This window comes from Corylus avellana, chromosome 5 (genome assembly GCF_965113065.1).
Source record: "Corylus avellana chromosome 5, dhCorAvel1.hap1.2, whole genome shotgun sequence".
NCBI classification, from domain to species: domain Eukaryota; kingdom Viridiplantae; phylum Streptophyta; class Magnoliopsida; order Fagales; family Betulaceae; genus Corylus; species Corylus avellana.
Window position 1 is genome coordinate 28,521,264 of NC_142494.1, and position 13,201 is coordinate 28,534,464.

The 13,201-nt window shown below is 36.3% G+C and overlaps 1 protein-coding gene across 1 annotated transcript; it reads right to left on the bottom strand.

Annotated features, from left to right (window-relative positions):
* Window positions 1–5,546: 5,546 nt before the first annotated feature.
* LOC148586020 (MDIS1-interacting receptor like kinase 2-like) lies at window positions 5,547–8,135 on the bottom strand. The gene is made up of 2 exons (XM_088517042.1): window positions 6,227–8,135; window positions 5,547–5,938 (listed from the first exon to the last, which is right to left on the bottom strand). Exons 1-2 carry the CDS (start codon window positions 6,396–6,398, stop codon window positions 5,547–5,549), a joined length of 564 nt encoding a protein of 187 aa, XP_088373168.1. The 5' UTR covers window positions 6,399–8,135.
* Window positions 8,136–13,201: the final 5,066 nt, after the last annotated feature.

Here is a 13,201-nt window from a genome sequence, read left to right on the forward strand (position 1 = left end):
TGGTGGGCTTTCGGGAGGGGGTACTTGGGGAGCAGCCACTGATAATAAAAGGGTATACACAAACATTGTTAACTCTGGCCGCAAGAACTTCACTCTCAAACCATCTGAGAAAATGACAACCGCCGGTGGATGGGTGGCAATGGATGCTGACAATGGCAAAGCCCTATGGTCCACGGCCAATCCTAGCATTGCAACCTCTGTGGGCCCTGTTACTGTGGCTAATGGGTTGCTCTTTGCAGGATCCGCACATCCAAAAGGACCCATATATGCAATGAACGCCAAAACTGGGGAAATTCTATGGTCTTATGAAACTGGAGCCACCGTGTATGGCGGCATGTCGGTGAGCGATGGATGTGTATATGTTGGGAATGGATACGTGGTTAATCTTGCTATTTTTAATCCATCCTTCACTGCTGGAACGTCACTCTTTGCCTTTTGCCTCCCATGAATAAATATAAAAACATACATTAATATGCACTTTTTCATTCAGCCTTTTCTTTGAAAATTTATTGTACGTGTACTTAATTATTTTTCATTAATTTCGATCTCATGATGTGAAGATCATTGCAATATGGTTCAAACTTCAGACGATAGTGATAGCAGGCAAAGGTGAACTACTGTGTACAGTTTACAATTCAAGTTATACACAATAATACAAATATAATTTTTTTTTTTTTTTTTAAAATGTAGATTTCTTAGTTTTAGGGAAAGTCTAAAGAAAATTGCCGCATTTTGAGGGTTTGATACCTGGTGATTTTGAAAAGTTGGCGAGTTAAAATAGAAAAAATAAATTTTCTCGTCAAAATTTAACTGGAGCTTAGATAGTTGACATAAAATGATCCGAGTACAAAAAAGTCAATCGGATATGATTTGGAGGTGGTTGCATGAATGAATGAGACTTAATAGAGTTATTCAATACTTTCAATATTGAATTTAATAAAAATAAAAATATAATTTATCTTTAAATTACTAATGAGTACTCTTGTCCGAATTGTACATCCCCTATATATTACACATCAGCCGGAAGATATTGCTTTATTTGACAATTTCTTCACCAATTGAGTTGACATTCATAATAGTATAATATGTCATATGCTCCACGAATTTTGTAGGATTGGGATCGTATCATTTCGTATATATCCTTGTGGTATTTGATGTTGTAATAATTCATTCTTAAGAGTTAAATGAGCTAGTTTGAAAATGGTTTTGATTTTCTCTTTTATTCAAAAAAAAAAAAAAACCAATAACCAATAACTTAAAACGCAAAACATCATAAATTACTTCTATATATATCACGTCACAACTAAAAAGGGAAAAATAACTTTAGGCAGGAAATGAGAACACGGAACATGTAGGATTAATTGATGTTTCACGTACTCAACTTCAAAGTTGAAATAGCTTTGGAGTACACGCTACAAATTAATATATGTTATATAAGAACTACTCCCCGGATGTTCAACACACTAAGAACAGATTGGGACTCCACTTCAATGGCATTTCACGGCTCAAATGGAAATGGCAGTTGCTTCTTCTTTCTCCTCTGCCAGTTTTCTCTCCTAACCTTCATGGCTACTACTGCACTTTCCCATGTAAATCTCTCTCTCTTACACAAACACACGCATCCATGCATAACTATCACAAGTTTTGATGTCATACTAATTATTAACATAAGTTTGATTTGGTGTTTAATTGGTTATATAGAAAGAAGATAAACAAAACTGGTTGAATCATGGTGGAGACTTGTATAATAGAAGATATGCCGACAAGGAGACCAAGATCAGCCCTGCAACTGTTTCCAATCTCCAACTCAAGTGGAAATTCTATGCAGGGAAAGATATTACTGCAACACCTACAATTTTCAACGGTACCCTTTATTTCCCGAGCTGGAACGGCTTCATCTACGCCGTCAAAACATCCGATGGATCACTTGTATGGAAGAAGAACTTGCAGAACTTAACAGGCCTTAACGCAACGGGTTTTGTACCAAATGTGAACTGGACAGTATCAAGATCAACCCCGACGGTTGCTGGTGACCTGCTCATCATTGGAATCTATGGACCAGCCGTTGTTATTGCCGTTGAAAGGTCAACTGGGAAGCTTGTTTGGTCAACGCAGCTCGACGGCCATGCATCAGGGATTATCACCATGTCCGGAACTTATTACAATGGGTTAGCGATCACTCATTCTTACCTCTTAATTCTAATTCTTGCCTGCAATCACCATAACTTGTATATACTTTTACCAAATGTTCGTATTAAAAGTAAACACATAGTGGATAGTACGTGCCTACGTGGTGGGTAATCCATATGATCGAATTTTGAAGTAAAACGAATTAAGAAAGAATTTGTTATGTTTGAAATAATTCTTTCGACCCAAAAAAAAAAAAAAAAAAACCACTCACCAGTATCTTAGTTTAGAGTCCTGCTATCTGGCTGCCAAGAGTCAGACAAGTGTTTGCCAAAGTCTGACATAACTTTATTAAAAAAAAAAAAAAAATTCGTAGAAATCTCTCTCTCTTCCCCCATTTCGTATTTTTTTTGTTAGTTAAATTTGTATGAATTAATATTTAGTTTCTAATGCATCAAAACTTGTTTTTGAATTCAAAACTAAAACCTAGGGGTGAAAAGTTAACCCTTTAGAGATGGTATCACCCAAAAGGGATTCAATCATCTTAAATTTGGTGCTAATGTTTCAAATTTGGTGCTAATATCTCAAATTTGAATTCTCTTTTAATGTTTATCTTCTTCAATTAAAAAAAAAAAAAATTGTAAATGTCTGACGCTTGGCTGCCTTCTCCTTAGTTTATGTTTTGCAGTTACATTTCTTATTTATGGTATAAAGCAAACACAAGACGTAATAAGCAAAAGTATGCAAAAAGCCAAAAACCACGTTCGCGTTTAAGTAGCATTCAATCGATGCATTGAACAGAAGCAGTAATGATTTGGGACGAGACAAGAATTAATGGATTGGGTTTGAGTTAGTAATATTTAAATTATGGATTGGGTTTGAATTATTAATATTTAACTTTATGTTTTCTTTAATAATTCAAGAGTCAAGACTATGAATTTTGTAATTCAATACATGGGCTTGGCCCAAAATTAGTCAAATTAGGAATTATGGTTTGGTCATTAGTCTATTTAAATGATTGCAAATTTTGTTTTAAGGTATATATGTAACTCCTCTTTTTATTGGTGAGACTCTACCAAACTCTCTATAGTTGACTAGTAAAACTCTGTTTCTACTTGTTATGATAATTGTTAAGTGGGATTTATCTATTTCATTGGCACCAAATTTAAGTCATCCCATGTGATATTTGCTGCATTTGATTTTTGTAGGGGTTTCTATGTTGGAACATCTTCATTAGAAGAAGGTCTCAGCATTGAACAATGTTGCACTTTCCGTGGCAGCTTTTCCAAGTTAGATGTCCGTTCAGGCAAAATCTTGTGGCAGACGCTTTATGTTACCAGATAACCACAACAAGACTGGAGAATATGCTGGGGCTGCTATTTGGGGAAGCAGCCCATCCATTGATGTCTCAAGAAACCATGTCTACATCGCCACTGGGAACTTGTACTCAGTTCCCTTAAATGTAAGCCAATGTCAAGAAAGGGAGAACAATCAAACGGTACCAACCCACCCAGACGAGTGTGTGGAGCCCGATAACCACTCAGAGTCAATCCTGGCGCTTGATCTACACTCTGGCAAGATCAAATGGTTTCACCAACTAGGAGGCTATGATGTGTGGTTCCTTGCATGTAACAATCTTTCAACCCCGAATTGTCCACCAGGTCCTAACCCAGATGCCGATTTCGGAGAGGCACCATTGATACTGAGCATAAAGAGGAATAAAACAAAATTAGATATTGTTGCTGCCGTTCAAAAAAGTGGCCGGATTTGCGTGGGCTTTGGATCGTAACAATGGCAACCTCATCTGGTCCACAGTAAGTTAAGAAGATAATACTCTAGGGGAATCATCACTTTTTTTTTTTTTAACTTCTTTTTATTTTATTTTTTGTCAGAATAATGATTAAGATATATATATATATGGACTCATCTTGTGATGGATTAAATCTTGACATCTATCTTAGAATATCATTGCCACCATATTTGCTAACTAGGATTTTGATCAATGTAGGAAGCTGGACCAGGTGGGTTTATGGGAGGGAGAGCCTGGGGAGCAGCCACTGATAATAAAAGGTTATACACAAACATTGCAAACTCTGACGGCAAGAACTTCACTCTTAAACCGTCTGAGAATACCACAACCGCTGGTGGATGGGTGGCAATGGATGCGGACAATGGCAAAATCCAATGGTCCACAGTCAATCCTAGCAATGCCACCTCGGCGGGTCCTGTTACTGTGGCTAATGGGTTGCTCTTCGCAGGATCCACAAACCCGAAAGGGCCCATATATGCAATGGACACCAAAACTGGAGAAATTTTGTGGTTTCATGAAACAGGAGCCACCGTGTTTGGCGGCATGTCGGTGAGCGATGGATGTGTATATGTTGGCAACGGATACGTGTTCAATATTGGTTCTTTTAATCCATCCTTCACAGCTGGAACGTCACTCTTTGCCTTTTGCCTCTCATGAATATTACTCATTGAGAAAATATATTAGCATACTATAATAGGCTGAGGCATGAAACCATTATGTATCTTCAATCCGGTCCGGGCTCAATAAGAAAATGTAGACTATGATTAAATAATGACAAAATTCCCCCAGACGAAAACGGAAATCAGCACGTACAGTTCGTTGTGTGAAATCTTTTGATATTTATCATTCATTTGTAGTTCTTTTGAGTTGCTTTACAATTGCTCTGACGATGACCACCAAGGATTCTTATATGAACGTGATGTTTTGTATTTGCTTAAGATCTACTTCCAACTGGAAAATGGATGCCTAGTACGAGACTTGCTTAAGTAATTTGCTTATGTGAACGCGATGGGTATGCGAGATTTGCAAACCTCACACACAGAGACTTGGGTAATCTTGTATGAGATGGGTATATCCATACTGTGATGGATAATCTCGCTTACATCTTGATCATGTTGATGAAATATAAGTCGGCCTAATTTGCTTCTACCTTCGGATTTGTGAGAGGCAGAGTGGCGGAGAGATGGACGGCGGATTGGGGTGGGTTTTGGCGGAAGAGAGGGGGCTGTGGGTTCGATTCTCTTGATGGGGAAAGGAGAAATTTTGTGGATTTATGTAAAGAATAGGGTAAGATCGAATGTTTTCATCTTAATCCCTTTTGGTGCTCCACATTGATGTGTTTATCTCTTATTGTAGGACTCAAAAAACTTAGTTTACACCATGTCTTTATAGAAATTATTATCTAAATGAGAATAACTTCTCATAGATTTTATTAATAAGCTCTATGACTTTATATAAGAGATTACACAGAAGAAATAGACTTGATCAAAATACATATTACTAATCCTAGAACAATAAGTCCTTATTAACTGTGAGACAACAATAAGAGCCTTGATATGAAGTCCTCCAGGTTCCAGTAGGCCCGTAACAATACTCAACAACAAGCACTTTATAATTGAGGGTCATTCTTTGATCCAACCTGCAGATATATTTCTTGGTTCCTTAGCTGCCATAATGAAAGTTCATGTAAAGGCTTGGGCATTGGCTTCTTATGAGAAAGAAATTCTTGAGATACACATTTCATTGTAGGTCGAGAATTTGGTTTGGTGTGTAGGCATGCAAATGCTATTGTAGCAACAAGAAAAATATCATGAGCAACCAGAAGATTTGGAGGTGGTAGGCGTCGGTCTAATATTTCATGTAACATCACATTTTGAGAAGATGATGATGATAATGAAATTAAGAGTTCCGTTGGATGTCTTCCCATTAATATTTCCAGTGCCACAACTCCAAAACTAAAAACATCGCATTTTTCAGTAACTTTCATAGTATATGCCAACTTTGCATATATAAAATGTTAAAAATTAAAACTACTAACCTTTCTTTCCCTTTTTACTTTTTTCTATGTATGTTTTTCAAAACGAAAAAGTTTGTCAAAGCTTTTCCTTGCATAAAAATTCCATAGTGGAAGTGGTTGTTTGTGACCAGTCATGAAACGATTCAAATAGTAAATAAGGCACTATTATTGGGAAAGAACCTCGCTCTACATGGCTAGTTCTAGCTTTTAGAATAATATACAAAACTGAATAAATAAATATATAATTTATAATAAGAAAAAGAACAGATCACCTGGAGCAACATAACCATAAGTGCCGACAATTAACGTTTGATTGGAGGAATCAGGATCAAGGAGCTTAGCTGTGCCAAAGTCAGAGACAAAAGCCTCTAGTTTTGAGTTCAATAAAATATTGTTGCTTGTGATATCTCGATGAACAATTGTTGGAATGCACTCATGATGCATGTAAGATAAAGCATGGGCAATGCATTTGATGACATTCACTCTCTTGCATCAATCCAATTTTACAGCTTCAACATCGTTGTTTAGGACACAAAATAGGTTTCCTCTTTCCATGTACTCGTAAACCAAAAACATGCATCGCTTATATAAACAAAACCCATGAAGTTTTATAATGTTTCGATGTTGAATCTCTGTTAACACTTTTATTTTGTTCTTGAAACTCATCAAAAGTTGAGTTTTCTGCCTCGAAACAATGAAGTTTTTTTAAGGCAATCACTTTGCCACCAGGTAATGCTGCGTTGTAAACACTACCATAACCACCAATGCCAATACAATGTTTTATATCGAAGTCCTCGCTGCTTGAATGATGTCTTCATATGCAATATGTCCATCATAATTCCACATCGAGAACAAGTTCTCATTCTTTGTTTCTCTTGACTCGGATTGGATTTTCTTAGCCTTGCATTGATACAAGAGAAAGCTCACAAGAATTAAGAATCCAAGGGAAATGGTGATAGGAACAAAATTTTTTACTTTGGTTACAATTGATTTGTTATTGGCTGAAAATGGAAGGCAATGAGGGAAATGCATGAAAGCACCGCACAAATTCTTATTGCCAATTAATTCGTAAAATGTATGATACTGATCATAACCATATGGAATTGGACCTTCTAAAGAATTGTATGACAAGTTGACACTTTTAAGAGAAATGTAAGTATGGGGAATGTTGCCTGTGAGATTATTGTAGCTGAGATCCAATAGCCATATTTGGTATGTTGCTCCATATTCATTAGGTACTTCTCTACTGAGAAAGTTATGACTAAGGTCAAGAGAAAACAATATAAGAAGGTTGCCAATTTGAGTGGGAATATGACCAATGAGATTGTTATAGCTGAGAAGCAAACCGATCAAAGCCTTCAAGTTACCTATTTCTATGGGGATGGAACCATTAATTTGATTTTGATCCAGGAACAAAGTTATTAAATTAGTTAAATTACCTATAGTTGGAGGGATTTGACCGCCACTAAGATTGTTATTCCCGATAAACAAGTAAATCAAATTCTTCAAGTTGTCTATTTCTTGGGGAATGGAACCATAGATTTTATTGGAATCAATATCCAAATATTCCAAATTAGTTAAATGACCCAAAGTGGAAGGAATTGGACCGGTGAGCATGTTATTACCTAGGTTCAGATAGGCCAAATTTTTCAACATACCTGTTTCTGGTGCTATGAAACCACTTATTTGATTTTCACGCATCACCAAGTGGGTGAGGTTGGTTAAAAGCCAAAGAGATGAAGGGATCGGTCCAATGATTTGATTATTAGAAATGTCAAACCGCTCTAACTGGGTGAAGTTTGCAAGTGAAAGAGGCAACTTACCAATCAGATTGTTGTTGGGCAGATTAAGATAGGTGAGTTCGGATAAAGAAATAATCTCCGGTGAAATACTCCTTTGAATTTCATTATATGACAGATCAAGGTGGACTAAATTTGAGAAGAAACGGAAGTTGAGTCTTGACATCTCTCCCAAATGGAAACCTGCATCAAAATGGTTCATGATCTCTGTGACGCTTCCACCAGCATTGCAAGTAATACCGTACCATTTGCAACGACTTGAGGTGTCATTGCTGTAGCCACTCCACCATCTACTCTCCTGAAGAGCCTTTGCTTCTAGTTGTAGTGCTGATGATTCAGATGCTCCCACAAACTGAGGTTTACTTTCCCCCAAATACGTTGCATAGATCAAGATAGAGGTAGCCCATGCTACCACCGCAATGGTAATGGGAGGAGAGTCCATCAACTAACAAGAGGGTTCTCATGAATCTTGAATGCCAAAGCCGCAAAAAAATAAAAATAAAAATAAAGAAAATAGTGTTGGTGTTGAAGAGCTGGAGGCAGAGAAAGAGAGGCACTAAGGGACGATTTGGTTTGATGGGTGTCGATTTTGGGGTGTGATTTTCGGATTTAATGGGAGGAGAGTTTTTCGGTTGTTTTGGTTTGTTGTTGTTGGCCGAATTGGATGGAATTTTTACTCAGAATGGGTTTTGATTCTCAAGTTGGTAGATTTAACAAAGTGTTATGGAGGAGAGAGCGAACCAGGGATTTTTTGGTTTGGTGGAGGAAGTTGAGCAAACCAAAAATGGAGAAAAGAGAACTTGAGAAGGAGAGAGACCGAGGGAGGGAGAGAGAATAAATTGGGAAAAGTTCAGCTACCCTTAAACTACTACCTAACTCACAATGTTAACCTCAAACTACCAAATATTATTTCTCCCAATGAATTAGTAAAATAAAAACAAAAATTACTAATGGTATGTTTGAAACAAACAAAAAAAAAAAAAAAAAAAAAAAACCTCTTTTCTCTCCCCTACCTTGACATGTTGAAAATTTATGAAGGGGTGTTCCTAATTTCTGAAGACGATCTGTTGACACGTTGAAAAAACATGATCTCTGAAAAAATAAATCCTTCTGACACGCTTCAACAACAGATGGTGTGATGACTTTTCTTTCTTTCTTTTTCCCTTTATTTATGTTATTTTTTTAAATGTTGACAAGACAAAAATGTTCAAAAAAACTTATTTTAAAGCATTAGCAGTAGATACTTTATATGTCATTTTCTTCTTTATATTTAAGAAAAATTTCAAAAATATCACAAAAACTTATTAACATTAGATTCCTTACATTTAACCAACCTTTAATGGTTGCTATAGTATTTTCCAATGTGTAAAGAACCAAAAGTATCTCTATACATTATTTTAATATAAACAATTATCTTTCATCTTTATCTTTTTCTCTTTAATTGGGGATTATATTTGGATTTTGTAGGCCCTTCAGGGACATCCGATATTTGGATTTTGTAAAAAAAGTGAGGGTAGGTGAGGAACTTGTATTTTGTAAAGAAATAATATTTTAATGGTATAGAGAAATGTAAAGGTAGCTATTATGAAATATATTTTCATAGGGAAACAAAAAGTAATTATGTGCCATAAACTTATGGCATGTTTGGGATTGCGTTTGAGTGGCCTAAAAGTGATTTTAACACTCAAAAAGTCCGTTTGAAGAAAAAGGTACTCGTTTGGTAAAAAAAAATTAAAAGTGTTTTTAATGGTCCAAAAATACTACAAAATGGCCAAAACGCACTTTTGCCAAAAGCTTAAAAATGAAGCTTTTGTCCAAAAGCTTTTTTTTACTTAAAAGTTATATTTCTCAAATGCAATCTTAAACAAGCTCTTAAGAAAAATCAAAAGAAAACTGTTGCTAGCACTTAAGCGTGTTATATAGCATTATCTCGATCCTTCAAATTTAGTATTTTCCTGTAATTTTTATGTGAGTCACGGGTATGTTTTTTATTTATTTTATTTTCTATTTTAAAGTTATTCCAAACTCATTTTTCTCTCTCAATCGCATTACCGTGCTAGATTGATGGGGTTCCTAATTTTTGAAACATCTCAATAACGTGATTTCTGAAAAACCCCTTTAGCACGCCTAAACAACAGATAGGTCATGACTTTGGAATGATAAACTTGTGCCTTTATCACCTACCCTACCCTGTTTGTTAGAGCATTCACAACAACACTCATATATGTGGTTTCTTTCCCTAATTTAAGGAAAATGTCAAAAAAATCGCAAAAAGTCACCCATAGCAGAGTTCCTATATCACCCCTAAATATTATGATCACTACAGTACAACCCAATGTATAGGGTTGCACTGTAGCAATCATTGTGCTTATTAAAAAAAACTCATTCTCTCTCCTGAATCATTAAAAAAAATAGAGAAATAAATAACTAAATAAATAAAGAAAATTAAATAAATGATATTTAATTAGTATAGGAAATGATAAAGGGAAGCTATTGTGGAGTGTATATAGATAAAAAAGTAAAAATTAGTTTTGATACTTAAATTTAGGAAAAATGACAAGAAAACTGCTAAAAATGCTCTTAAACAACATGGCATAATATGGCACTGTTCATGTATTTTAAATAAATAATAATAATTTGTATAAAAAAGTGAAAAAGTAGTATTGAAAAGTGAAAAAAATTTTGTTTTATAATAATTTTTTTTATTTGAATAGTAATAAAAAGTAAATAATGTGATGTCACTTGGACAAAGATGTTCACTATTGGCCTCATCCCCCCCCCCCCCCCCCCCCCCCCCCTTTCCCCTTATTTCTTCCACATGTCCATCATCATATACCTCTTCCTTATCTTCCTGATTCCTATCTTCCTCATCCATATCTTCATCATCCCTAAACCCTGGTTCATCATCAACAACACCTGAACCCCTTACCTTTACAAACTCTAAATGCTCCTTCTCATCTGAGTCAACAGCATCAGTATTTACGCTAAGAACCTCATCCCAGAAAACATCCTTCTTATATACTACATCCCTTTCATATTCTTCATCCTCTTCTGCATTGTCATCTACCGCATCTACATCAACCGCATCAAACGAAACCAAATACAACTTAGCCAACCCATGCCCTACATGGTGTGAAACCATTTCATTTACATCATGGTCAGATGATATAAGCCTTAATCTTTCATCTAAAGACCTATCAAGTATTTTGTAGTGAATGAGGTCACCAGACCAATACCCATAATCCTTACATATTTTCTCGATATTCAAGAAAGACATATTATGTACATCATGAACCGAATGATTATGCACAAACCCACCCACATACGTACAACTATTTTTCCTATTGAAAGAACCATTGTAATGCACCTCAAACAGCAATATATCACTAGCAATTATGTGTCCTGCCACATTGAGAACACCAATGAGTACTATTTACTAAATGCATAACTTTTTTAGTTGGGTGAACATGCCAAACCACTTAGACAACATAAAGAGCAACATTTATACAAAAAAAAAAAAAAAAAGGATCATATAATTAGACAACAAAAAAATATGCAAAAAGATGGTAAAATAGTTAATTAATACGAGCACTATGGGGGTGTGTGGGATCTAACAATTGTGCAAATAATATATGACAATTGAGCTGATTGATATAATTAATATACTACACTATATTAAACCCTAAACCCCAAACAATATGCAACAACCATTGACATTTTTTAAGTACGTGTCATCCACAACCACATAGGGGTCCACAATGATAAACCCCACTCCACAACATGCCAAAAACAATGACAAATAAACAACAACAATCAAACAAACCCTAACATCAACAAACAGTCAACTCGTCATCCACAACATGCCAAAAAGCTTTAACTTTTTGCTAAACCCGAACGTATGCAGTGACCTATTTCTAAACTATCCAGAAATGCCAAAAAGCATTAAACAAACCCACAATATGCCAAAAATAGTGACAAATAAACTCTAAGTATGCAGTGAATTATTGATAAACCCTAAGTATGCAATGAATTTTTGTTACACCCTAAGTATGCAATGACTTTATGCTAAACCATCCATAATATTCCAAAAAGCATTAAACAAACAAACCCTAATAGACAGTCAAGTTTCTTCAACCGACAGTAGCCAATTAAAAAATGCAAAAAGCTCTAACCTTTTGATAGCATCAATTCGACCAACAAAAGTGGACACTTTCTTTATTCAACCCACCACCATCATATGACCCACAAATCGTTTTATCGTTTTATATATATATATATATATATATATATATATATATATATATATATTGACAAACTTTTGACAATAAAAGCATATGACCCACAAATAGACAACAATAAAAATAAAGGGGACCACAATGGTAAACTTGGCATACTTATAAATAAAACAACCAACTTCATTTGACAAAATGGACTATACCTGGAAAAGATGGCAGTGATGAAGAAGACGGCCCACAGACGAATCTTCCAACACAACAACACGAGACTTCAAATGACTTTCTCGTATGCGATTTAGTGTTGGAATTGGTTTAGTTGGGTGGAATCGCGATTTAAATCTGGGTGGAATCGCGATTTACAATCACTGGGTGGATTGAAGATTTCAATGGTCGTCGGCCCACAGTATTAGGGTTCTTCACGAAGACGACTCTCGAACTCGCTTTTCACTCTTGGTTTTAGTGATTTTGGGAAATAAACCCTAAGCGTATTTGTACACGTGGTGGTTTCAGGGGTAAAACGGGGCTTTCAATAAGTTTTCCCCACATGCGCGGCACGTGCGACCCATTCTGTTAAGATTTCACAAAAAATCCTAATGGAAGGCGCAAAGTGAACGAAACTAAAAATTTGATACATGAAAGTGAGAATTTTTGAACAATGCGAGGGGGGAGGGGGGGTGCCTGGAAAAAGCACGAAAGTTTAGGGGGGGTAAGTGAAGTTTTCCCCTTTTTTTTTTAAAGAATATGGGAAGGGCTGAGGGTGGTGGTGGCCGGAATGCTACCCTAGAAGGGCTGAGGTGGCCTTGCGGGCCACCCCAGATGGGCTGGGGGTGGCCTGCATGGCCACCTCAGCCCTTCTGGGGTGGTGGGCTAGCCACCCCATGGATGGATGTGGCCCGCGCGGCCACCTCCGCTCATTGGGTGGCTCACCAGTCAACCCAAATGGGCTGGGGGTGGCCCGCACGGCCACCTCTGCCCTTCTGGGTGGCATCTCGGCCACCCCAAATGGGCTAGGAATGGCGGTGAGTGTTAAGTGCCAAAATATTCATATTTTTAGCCCTTAACTTATATGTTTTAATCCTTTAGTTTTAATTAATTCATACTATTTTACTTCATTTTTGTATTTTCTTTGTTTTATAGGCTTTTGGAAGAAAAGAAAGCGTTTCTGGACAAATTCCAAGCTTAAAGGGAAAATTGGGAAGACCTAGAAGATATG

Excerpts from the sequence above, each read along its gene's own strand:
- LOC148586020 (XM_088517042.1), bottom strand. The coding sequence starts at position 6,398 with ATGCATCATGAGTGCATTCCAACAATTGTTCATCGAGATATCACAAGC. Across the intron at positions 5,939-6,226 it reads TTATGGTTATGTTGCTCCAG|AGTTGGCATATACTATGAAA; the intron begins GTGATCTGTTCT and ends TTATATATGCAA.